We start from the raw sequence: 12,447 nt of genomic DNA on the forward strand, positions 1-12,447 counted from the left end.
TATTCTATAATAAATAGGCAGCCAATGTAGCGACTGGCACAGACCCGAGGCATCGCTGTAGCGTCTAGCCTGATAGATGAGCCTGGCCACTGCATTCAGAATAGATTGTAGAGAGGAGAGTTTAGTAAGGGGAAGACCGATTAGTAAGGAGTTACAGTAGTCAAGGCGAGAATGAATCAGAGAGACAATAAGTGTCTTTAGTGTATCTCTGGTGAGGAAAGGGCGTATTCTGGAGATGTTTTTGAGGTGGAGGTGACATGAACGTGCGTGTGATTCAATATGAGGGGTGAAGGAAAGGTCTGGGTCAAACATGACCCCAAGGCAGCGGGCATACTGCCTAGGAGTTATAGTAAGGCCTGAGACTGCAATGGCTATATCAGGGACAGATCTGTTAGATGGTGGAAACAGTAGTAGTTCAGTCTTAGAGAGATTTAGTTTCAGATAGAGCGAGATCATGATATTAGAGACCGCAGAAAGACAGTCACTGGTGTTCTGTATGAGTGCAGAACAGAGAGAGATGGCTAAAATAATCTCCAGTTTGTGAAAGGCATGAGAGCAGCTAGCAACCCTTTAGGTGCCGGAAAGGTAACCTTTGAGACAGAGAGAGCCTGCAGAGGGGTAAACTGCTAATCACGTGTCCGCCTATTCTGCAGAATCACTCAGAAGCACAAGTATTCATGAATATTGATCAAACTATCCATTTACATCTTATTTCATTACATTTAAAATCTAATAAAAGTTTTATGTCTTGCTGTATACTTTCCATTGCCTTTTCAGGATTCATTTATATAGTAAATATGGTACAGTATATTGGTAGGGATGACCTACAATCTAACCAGGGCAGCCATAGGGAGAGTGTTTGTTTATCAAAAACATATTCTTTTTCTCACAATCTGCTTGACTCTCTTGCAATGTTAGCATCGTGCTGGTTCTTATTTCCAAACAGGTCATATTTCCTGCATTCTCTCTTTTCCTGCTTTGATGTCTCTGTTAGACGTTATTCTTTTTTTCTTCTTCTTCTTCTTTTCACAACTCATCTAGCTTTTTGATTCTCCCCTGCAGGTTACACAAGAAGCTGGTGAATTTATGATCACTTTCCCATACGGGTATCATGCCGGTTTCAATCATGGCTTCAACTGTGCCGAATCAACAAATTTTGCTACAGTCAGATGGATTGATTACGGAAAAATAGCCAAACTGGTGAGTGGATGATTTGCCTCAGACAAACGTTTCTTGTCCTGCTGTGCTGAATGAAACCTGCATTGTAAAATTACAAGTTTACAACCTCGGCGTATCAGGCCGTTAGTGTTTTGTTCAGCTTTTCCTGATTGCAGGTTGGTGGACTAATAATATGTTATTTCCGAAACTAGTCTTGCTCCTTGTCTTTAAAGGGACGATTGACAGGCATGCAGGGTTGATCTAAGGACATTGGGTTTCGTATTTTAGGGTAATATTTCTATTGTTACATTGATAATGAGGCATGCTGTTTCCAATGCACTCCTTGCCCTGTTATTCTTCTTTCTATTGAATAAATTTGTTGTTTTTATTCTAGTAGCCTTACACATGTCTATTGAGTTATTCCTTGCCTGGATATACCTATATCTGAATGAAAATACTAATGTAGTTGTTCATTCTAAAGGGTCAGTTGAAAATAATGACAATATTTTGAAGGTTTCTGTTACTACTCTATCTATCTATCTATCTATCTATCTATCTATCTATCTACACAGATATTTAAAGTATATCTAAAGACTGTTTGGTCACAGTATCTGCAAGTTTTTTTAAAAAATTTTATGCAGATTGTGAGCCCCACATAGAGCTCACAATGTACATTTTCCCCTATCAGTATGTCTTTGGAATATGGGATGGAAATCCATGCAAACACGGGGAGAACATACAAACTCCTTGCAGATGATTTTTTGCCCTTGGCGGGATTTGAACACCAGGACTCCAGTGCTGCAAGGCTGCAGTGCTAACCACTGAGCCACTGAGTGGCCCCTTTCTGCAAGTGTTTTTACATTAAAGCATAACTACATTTTTGAACAACTTTTTTGGATTTTCTGGCAGCTTTTGTGTTAATAAATGCTATATTATACTTTATTAGCAAATTTTGGCTGCACTTCTTTATTCTTTATTTCTTGTTTGTGAGCTGAAATCTTCATTGCTTTTAACCAATTATATGGGTAAGCTCTTTTATATTGCAAGAAGGTTGAGGCCAGAAGGGAAAGGGGGTTCACTTCAAACACCTTGGCCATTATAAAACGTAGAATAGTACTTCTGTTGTCATGTACAAGATGAACGCTTCTCCAGGTGACAGAAAAAGTCTGGAATGAACATAGCTGCATATAAATGTGTAAATCCCAACTATGTTTTCACATGATATCCCTGGAAATAATATAGGTAGAACTGTGATCTTGGTCTCATATAAAAGTTGTTCTAGGTTTTATGCCCAAGATATGATTGCTGGAAGTGTCTCTTCCCCCAGTCTCAGCTTCCCTGCATTTGTATACCTTAAGAAAAGCAGTTTATAGATATCACCTAGCAAAAGAAAAAGGGGGGTCATAAGAGTGGATTTCAGTGTAGAAACTTACAGAATCCAGCCATAGATCCTTAAAAAAAAATAAAAAAAATAAATAAATATTTATTAATGATACAAATACCGTTAGAAAGTCAAAAGTTGTTCAACAGTTTAGTTACACTCTCTGTATCCCATGGAATATTTCAGGAATGTGAATTGGGCTTTGAGCAGTACCGAAGTAACATTGCTTCCCCACAATTCCTCAACTCTCTCCCTTTGCGTGTAAACCTGGTTTTACAGTGCAAAACATCTTGCAGTAGTAGAGTATAAAGACCCTAATAGTGGTGCATGCATGCAGACACACAAAAGTGGAATGAAACAACTGTCTTTGTGTGACCACCAAATTGGATTGTCGTAGGAGAGGAGTTACCAGCACCAACAGAATTTTGAAGCTGGGGAGATACGTGGAGAAGTATCCTGATTATTCTACTGTTCCATACTAAAAATAGATCTGTATTAACAATAGAGCAAGGTGAATTTTATGAAGCTGCCTAAAAGAAAAACGGTCTTTGCTGTCCATGGTTGCTAATCATGGTGTGGATTTCCTTTTGCAGTTTGCCATTAAAAAATGAAAGCTGAGCTGTGATTGGTTGCTTGAGGTTGCAAAGACCGTTTTTCTCTTAGACAGTTTCATAAATCTGCCACACTATGTTTATTAGTGGATAATGCATCAAACCCTATTCCCTTAATGGAAAGTCTATTTTAATTAATGATCCTCACTATGCTGTCTGCTTCTCATGATCTGTTTAGTATCTCTAGGATAACATAACAGAATTGTAGCTTATTGTTCATTTTGCCACAGTTTACTTGGGATGCTTCCTTTTCTGAAATCCTTTTGTTTATCCCTAATGAATTAAGATCCCTCCTATAGCCTTGGACAGGCATCAGAACTTCGTGTTAGCTAAGTGCATCAGCAGTCCTCCCCTACCCTGCCAAAACAGTCTAAAGAATATGAAATGTGTATTCACTATAACGTATACATGGACAACATGAAAAATAAGTGATTTTTTTGTTTATTGGAGTGGACTGGAAAAAAAAAATTCAATATCGTACTGAATTAATTTTGTGACTTATGGGAGCACTAACCACAGAAAATGCTCAACAAATAATATCCCAGCACTTATTTGCTCTATCTCCTTTCCTTTGGCCCTGTGTTTGCTTCATAATAAAGTCAAGCCCCCTCCTTTTTATCTTTACTCTCCTGTGTCTTGATGTAAGACAACTGGCTGCAACAAGAGCTGTTTGTTGTCTGTAATAGGAGGAAGATTAAAGGGGTATTCCCATGTCGCATACTCACCAGTCTTCACTCCTGTAAAATCTTCTTTCTTCCTGGTTACTTGCATCATTTGGTGGGCGGGGTTTCAAAAGCAACCTGCCGTTTAGCTCCGCCCCCAAAATAGCCCATATTGGACTATGAAGTACAGGTAGCAGCAACTCCATTCTGTGTTACATACAGAGACTGCCTGTCTCTGCCATAATGAACACAATTGAATTAGCTAGCTTGATAACTGGGAGAACAGAAGAAATGAAAGCAGCTCCTCTCCTCTATCTGCTAACAGGAAGCTAGGTCACATGGTGTAGACACAGGAATAGCTAGAAACACAGGCTGGCTCCCGTGCACTTAGCCCCTCCTCCCTCCCCCCTGAGAGCAGCAGATACATCACTTGACTTTTGAGCAGATAAGTCAAGGGCTGTGGCCACAAAGAATTGAATAAAGTAAGATAGTGGACAAACAAAGCAGTTTTGCTGAAGCAGTGTATTTAGGAAAAGTCTTACATCCACATTAACAAGCAGTATAGATAGGAACCTTGTGATGGGACAACCCCTTTAAGCCCTACTTACCATTATCCAGTTTTGCAGAATTTATGTGACTTACTGTGTCAGATACTTGCAGAAAGTGCTACAGACTGGCAAACAGTGAAGACAACTACACTGCTCAACACTAAAATTGTAGCACCAAGAGGGAAATAGGAGATCCACACAAAGAAATACATGCACTTACATCAATGAGGTAATAAATGGTTGTCTGCGAAATGTTATACCATACTGAATGCACTTGGGCATGCAAATCATAAAGATTGGCTGCTGGCAGCTCTCTTTGCAGCTGCAGACCAATGACATACCAGAGGTGATCAAAGTCCAGAGACACAGCAGGCAATAGTAGCACATTTAGGCCATGCAACCTATTCACTGAAGCACGAGCAACATGTGACAAAGTGTTCTGGGAGACTTTGGAGAAATGGCTGTAAATATTATAATGCTTAGCTGTTAGTGTACCTGATATGAAAACTAAAGAAGGCTGACTATGTTATGTCACCTCATACCACAATCCAGGGAGTAGGTCTAGAATGAACAATCTCCAGCTATCATTGCATCTGTGACAAAAGCGGTACACTATAAAGGATAGACCTCTGTTGCATCTTTCTGTGCGCTGTGATAACCTTTGAAAGTGGTGACTAAAAAAAAAAAATTGCTTTCATTTGAATTTTTATGCCCCTTCTACATGTTACAGAATGGAGCTAGGTGTTTAGAAACTTGATTATTTACAGATTTTAGCGATACCTGCTAATTCCTGGACTTATATAACCTTATTGCTTGGCCTTCTTGGTGTTGCAATTTTAATGTTTAGGAGTGTAAGTTTCTAGAACACTTTTATACATTTCTGAGTTTATTGCCCCTAAGCCTACCCTGTTCTTAGTAACACAGGATATTTCTGGCTGTATTAACCCCAAAATGACAGTGGCTATTACAACATTGTGATTCGATTAAAGTGGGCAACAGGGACAGGTGTGTACAAGCAAATATGTGCTAGAGGTAACAAAGGAAAAAAAAAATGCAACTGTTAATTTGTGATTTGGATCCATTAGTGTCCTTTAAGATCCTACATTCTTCAGGCTTTATCTGTATTATTTAAGGTTGGGTTCACGCATTATAATCACATTTTTTCTTTTAAACATTTTAGCGGGACTTTGAAGTAGGCTGTGGAGTTGGTGCCAAAGCACTTCTCTATATTTTCACAGCCTTAATCCTGGTCCAACTCAGACTCCTTTGTAAATGGCAGACAGCCCAAGTCAGGCAGACAACCTAGTGCCTGAATTCCTGTGAAATCAGATATTCAACAAACTAGGCATCTAATTATACAATGCCAATATATATCTTATAATTAGAGATGAGCGAGTACATTTGATCGAATACCTCCCTTCTATAGACATTGGTGTTTAAAAAAACAAATTAAAAAAAAAAAAGCGCCAGGGGAGGTTGGAGGGGAAATAAATATTTCCCGCCTTTCTGCGTGGTATTCGATTGAGTACACCAATAACTATGCAAATGGAGGTTTTCGATCGAATACTATTCGTTCATCTCTAATTATAATTAAAAATAATTGATCATAATTAATTTACAGTTGAAATTGGTAACTTTTTTCCAACTCTGCTCAAAACTGTCTCCAACTCTGACTCCATAGCATGTACGTTTCCATTATATTTTCTTATATATATTTTTCTAGAGTCCTCTTCTGATTTAGGCTTAAAAGGAGAGAAAAAAAGAAGGTTAATAAATCTATACCCTTTATGGGCAGGTCTTTTTCTCCCAGCACAGTATTTCTTATTGTTAGACTCTTTGCCCTTCTCCAGTGACTTTGGAAGTGACTCCAGTGGATTAATTGTAGACATAAACATAATACCACTCAATAATGTATTCCAAATTGTAGTGCTGAGAGCGTCTACGAAAAGTGATGGCAAAATCTCCAGTCTTCAGTTTAAGCTGTCAATATGACCTTAAGGTGAAATCATTGACTACTAATGCTGTATTTAGCTGGCTGAGGTGAACGCTGTAATCAAGCTTGTTTTCTTGCTTTTTAATCTGCGCCTTCATATGTTAAGCACGGAGTTATTTCCAGCATGCCTAATGATAATACAGGTGTAGCATCACATGGGAACTACTACTATTCCTTGGATTGCTGCTTCCAAGGGCTTTGCTGAAATGTAGAATTTGATTTATCAAGTTGATTATTTTGTCCCTTTATGTTGCGATGTCATATAATGCATGTATTAGTAGAAAATTGAAAATATGGTTAATTTGAACACATTTGTATGAAGATTAATTTTAAAGCAACTCCTATATGTTTAAGCATGATTAAGAAGAACAAAAATAAATCCCTAGATTCTGGATTGAGTGGACAGTTACATAAATTTGTACTCCTATTGCAAGGGTATTTGATATAAATTGTGTAAAGGTAGCATGACTGGTTTATTTGTGAGTTCTTCATTCATTTATTGTCCTCTATCATGTCACCAACCCTGTCATAGGAGTGAATAGAGAAATTGACTTGCTATCCGCACATAAGACACTGTGTCAGTTTGAGAGTATGCTTTCTGGTCACATGGGATAGCTGAGGACCAGAAGTAAGTGAATAACTCGCAACTATAGTTCCCTGTAAGAAGATTACTTTTAGTATAGTTTACATTTTACATCATGTACCTGTTGTTTAACGGACCAGAGAATACTTTTTTTTTTCCAAAGGGACAGTGGTGAAATACCTACAATGTCCGCTACAATTTGTGCGAGCAACGCGGCTCTCAGAAAGTAAATTGATCTGCGAGGATCACGAGTGTCAGGCCCCCGCAGGTCTTATATTGATGTCCTATCCTCAGGACAAACCCTTTAGGCTAAGTGCCCAAAAGTGTAGCAAGCTGTAGCAAAAAAATGCAACTGAAGTGTATCACAGTTCTTTCTGCAGTGTTTTTCACAGAAAGTTTTCCTCTGCTGACTCACTGCCCCTATTTTACCTATATGGAAAACGCCAGCATTTCCCTGGGTATAATTGACATGCTGTGATTTTCTGCTGTAGATTTTTTTTTTTTTCTGCAAAGTGTGGATGAGATTACCCAGAATCCTGTGCACTTTGCTGGTTTTGTACAAGGCAGAGTATTTTTTTGCTTTGGCCCTGGCTTTGAAAGCAGAAAAACTTCTCAAAGACAATCCACTAATATACCGGTTGGACAGGTATATTTATAAAATGGGTGAGCTTGCCAAATGAATGTTCATGTTTAAGGCAGGAGGCCTGAGGCAATTCATTATTTTTTTTTCTTTCTGTATGAGATTCTTGGATTTTATTTGTAAAGTGACTGTTACATGTAATGGATTCCGAGGGGCAGTTACTTTGTCTTTTCCTCAATTTGAAAGATGTCTGTGAGAAGCAGCAGGTTTGCCTCATCTCAAATGTCTTTTTTTTTAACCCCTTCACTAACTTTTGCCTTGTGCTTTTGGTGCGGATACATCATGGCTTCCTCCTGAAGTACATTATCTTGTGCATATTTTGCAGCAGGAGCTGCTCTGAAGCATGTGTGTTAGATCAAAGCACTGGCCTGCAGGTTGTATTTAATTTTGCGTTTCTCTTTGGTGGGATGAAATGCAGTTGTTTTGATGTTGGGTTTGATGAATTTGTTTGCTGCTGCATTCATTAGCTTCAGATCAAAAACCTGACAGGCTGTTAAATGAAACTCTTGGCTTACATTTTCAGCTTCACGAAGACCTTCCTAAAGATTGCATTTATTTATTTCTTTAAGTCTGTGTGCACCAGCCTCTAGCAACTTCTTTTTGTCCCGCTCATATTTACTGTGCTGACTGCCCCTGCTTGCATTAAAACAAGTAACAATGACTAATGGACGCAGAGTATGGTCTGTACAATTCTCATTTCCAATATTGCTAGATTGGAGATGAATTTCTAGTGGTGTTTTTGAACACATGTATAGCACCCAAGAAGCTTAAAGTGAGCATGGACAATTCTAAGCTAGAGAACTACAAAGTCCCTTAATAAAGATATGTCTATAAAACATAATACCCCAAACCTTGATATTAACTGAAAATAAAAGTATATTTGCCATATGTAAGGCAAGTATCCCAAATAAAACTGCCTATATCCTGAATTGAAAGGACAAAAAAAGGAGGCGCTATCCACTTATATCTCAAAATTACATAAGTTAAAGGGTTTTTATCATTAGAATCCCATTTTCCACAAACACCAGGCCGGAAAAGCCTCTAGAAAGGCTATTCTTCGCCTACCTTTAGAATTCTTCTTTACGTCACTGTTCAGTAGATATCCTGGTTTTTGTTGTTATGCTAATGAGTTTTCAGACCGCACTGGGGGCGTACCTCTGGAGCTCTGCTTGAAAACTCTCCAGCGCTGCCTCCATCTTCTACTGGCAAGCCTCTGTGCCACATCCTCTGCTCTTCTTCAGGTAATGGTTTCTTCGAGATCTAAATCCCATGCATGCACAGTTGGCTCTGCCATCGGGCTTCTGGCAGAGCTGACTGTGCATGTCTGTGCAGCCATTTTCTTGTGGCCGCTTACACAAGCCTTGTAATAGTCTTTTTAAGTTGCTCAGTCTAAAAAAAGAACCAATGAATAGAATCAGGATACCAAGGCAGCTAAGAGAAAGATGTTTTTAAAATAAAACCCCTACACATTTCCCCATAATCAGGTTCATCAGAGGACAGTATCTATGGGAGCAACATTCTAGAAGCTCCATCCTGATGATGGTTCAGGACTGCAGTGGTCCATCATGACGGATCTCCTAGAATGTTGGTCCCCTAGGTACTGTCCCCTGATGAACCTGATTATGGGGAAACGCATAGGGGCATTTTTTGAGCAGAGAATATAGTTAATTACAATCTGGCTTGGTAGTCATGTGGGCGGACCTACTCAGTAAGTGTGCATACAACTATAGTTGTCAGTGGCTGAGTTGAACCAACTGTCTGACTATAAAGCCTAGTGTGAGCAGAGAAATCTATGACTAAATAAAAAGTTACACTGGACCTTTTCCATGTGTCCATGTGACAGGTTTGCTTTGAGACTAAGATTATCCTACTAGTCTTATACCGTACAAGTATTTTTCTTAATATGGTGGTGATATAGAGACACAAGTGCAGATATGTACATAGCAATATACATAGCATAACATAACAATATGTATTCATAGTACTATTAATAAATCAGCAGGGCTCAATGACATTTAAAATCACAGGTGGAGGTAGCGCTTTCCCTTTTTCTTCCATACACTGTGTAATATAGGCATTAGCGTTTATTGTATTCATTATGTTTCGGTTACTAATATTGCCTCTACAACCTTTATATGTGATAGAAGGAATTGCTTCTTTTAAACCATGAATGTAGAAAGCAGAATCTTGCAGTCCTGCATGCTGCAATGTTTGAAGAAGCAGCTGTTATAGTTAGCAGATACACACACATCAGAAGAGCCAGGGCAGATAAATGACTTTATATATTTCCTCTGATCAGTCACATTTGTTAGTTGGCACATTCCAACAAAGGCAGGAGTTGAGACAGCAGAGGAGACTGAAGCGTATTTTCTACATTCAGTGGTTCCTTCTGGCTTGATTGATGAGAGAAGCAATGTAAACGGCAGCTGCTTATCTCTACCAATACATATTGTAGCATCCTGGCTCCTGCAAGCACAGATACCACATAGCACCATATGTCAAAGAAAAAAGGGACCGACTTGGTAAACCATAGAAAACTGCCATCAAAAGTCTTGTACATTTAGATTATGTGGTAGATTAACTTTAGTTTTCTACACATCATGGCCAACTGCAATGAGCAATTAACATTTTCAGAGCATTAGACATATCTGACTGGTACGCTGCACTAGGGAGATACTGGAGAACAGCCACTGTTCCCTTCCTTTGGGAAAATGTTTGCAAAATATCAAGGTACAAGGTTCCAAGCCAGTTAACTTTACCAGCAATTTTTCTTTGCATCCTTGTCCATGTACAGTATGTGCATTTTCAAAAACCACCACAAATTGTACAGTCATGGCCAAAAGTTTTGAGAATGACACAAATATATTTTCACATGATCTGCTGCCCTCTGGTTTTTATGTGTGTTTGTCAGATGTTTTTATCACATACAGAAATATAATTGCAATCATATTATGAGTAACAAAAGCTTATATTGACAGTTAGAATGAGTTAATGCAGCAAGTCAATATTTGCAGTGTTGACCCTTCTTCTTCAGGACCTCTGCAATTCTCCCTGGCATGCTCTCAATCAACTTCTGGACCAAATCCTGACTGATAGCAGTCCATTCTTGCACAATCAATGCTTGCATTTTGTCAGAATTTGTAGGTTTTTGTTTGTCCACCCGTCTCTTGATGATTGACCACAAGTTCTCAATGGGATTAAGATCTGGGGAGTTTCCAGGCCATGGACCCAAAATCTCTATGTTTTGTTCCCTGAACCATTTAGTTATCACCTTTGCTTTATGGCAAGGTGCTCCATCATGCTGGAAAAGGCATTGTTGATCGCCAAACTGCTCTTGGACGGTTGGGAGAAGTTGATCTTGGAGGACATTCTGGTACCATTCTTTATTCATGGCTGTGTTTTTAGGCAAGACTGTGAGAGAGCCGATTCCCTTGGCTGAGAAGCAACCCCATACATGAATGGTTTCAGACAAGACAAGTGGCATGAGACAAGACTGGTGGTAGCGCTCACCTCGTCTTCTCCAAATAAGCTGTTTTCCAGATGTCCCAAACAATCGAAAAGGGGATTCATCAGAGAAAATGACTTTACCCCAGTCCTCAGCAGTCCACTCCCTGTACCTTTTGCAGAATATCAGTCTGTCCCTGATGTTTTTTCGGTACTATTCCGTTATCGGGCCAGCAGCAGCGCAGTTCAGCAGCAGCTTTCGGGACAGCAGTTCAGCAGCGGGAATTACAATGACATCCGAGGACTGCTGGCCCGATGCTTGTGCCCAGTAACCAGTACATCGATGACCCCCCTCCCCCATCCTTCTCCTCCTGCCAGTGCTGCCCCCCAGCTCTCCTTACATCTTCCCCGTACCCTCTCCCCGCCACACGACTAGGCCTCACCTCAGCGCTAGTACCGAGACCGAAAGGAAAGACACCGGGGCTCAATCCAGGCCCTGACAAGAAACACGCCGACTATAGGAACGGTGAGCTACAGCGAGCCGGAGGGACAAACTTTCTGCAGCGTCCGGCGGCTATCTAGTAGCATTCATTGCTCAAGATTTACGGTGAGGCCTATTACAGGGAGAGGGTACGGGGCAGATGTAAGAAGAGCTGGGGGGCAGCACTGGAAGGAAGAGGAGGATGAGGGCATCGATCGATGTACTGCCTACTACACACAAGCACGGCCTCTATCATCGGGCCAGCATCGGCTTAGTCATGTGGCGGGGAGAGGGTACGGGGTAGATGTAAGGAGAGCTGGGGGGCAGCACTGGAAGGAGGAGGAGATGGAGGGGGGGTCATTGATGTACTGGCTACTGGGCACAAGCATCGGGCCAGCAGTCCTCGGATGTCATTGTAATTCCCGCTGCTGAACTGAACTGCTGTCCCGAAAGCTGGTGCTGAAATGCGCTGCTGCTGGCCCGATAACGGAATAGTACCGTTTTTTCTGCAGAGAAGTGGCTTCTTCTCTGCCCTCCTTGAGATCAGGCCTTGCTCCAAGAGTCTCCGCCTCACAGTGCATGCAGATGCACTCACACATTTGTGTGCAGTGCAATGATGACTGCACGTGTTTCTTTAGAGATAACCATGGTTAACAGAAGAGAAACAATGATGCCAAGCACCAGCCTCCTTTTAAAGTGTCCAGTGGTGTCATTCTTACTTAATCATGACAGATTGATCTCCAGCCCTGTCCTCATCAACACTGAATCGATGTTAGCTGGTCCTTTTAAGGCAGTGCTGCAATGATGTTGAAATGTGTTTTGGGGGATAAAGTTTATTTTCTAGGCAAATATTGACTTTGCAAGTAATTGCTATTAACCCCTTAGCGACCTTTGACGTACTATTACGTCATGGACGCGAGGTACTTCGCGCACCATGAAGTAATAA

At 40.4% G+C, this 12,447-nt stretch overlaps 1 protein-coding gene across 1 annotated transcript in view; it reads left to right on the top strand.

Annotated features, from left to right (window-relative positions):
- Positions 1 to 12,447, top strand: part of KDM4C (lysine demethylase 4C) — a 282,851-nt gene that overhangs the window by 77,802 nt on the left and 192,602 nt on the right. Inside the window, exon 8 of the mRNA XM_075278892.1 lies at positions 1,063 to 1,200. Coding sequence (XP_075134993.1) covers positions 1,063 to 1,200 — 138 coding nt within the window. The remainder of the gene's footprint in view (positions 1 to 1,062; positions 1,201 to 12,447) is intronic.

This window comes from Leptodactylus fuscus, chromosome 1 (assembly GCF_031893055.1).
Source record: "Leptodactylus fuscus isolate aLepFus1 chromosome 1, aLepFus1.hap2, whole genome shotgun sequence".
NCBI lineage: Eukaryota > Metazoa > Chordata > Amphibia > Anura > Leptodactylidae > Leptodactylus > Leptodactylus fuscus.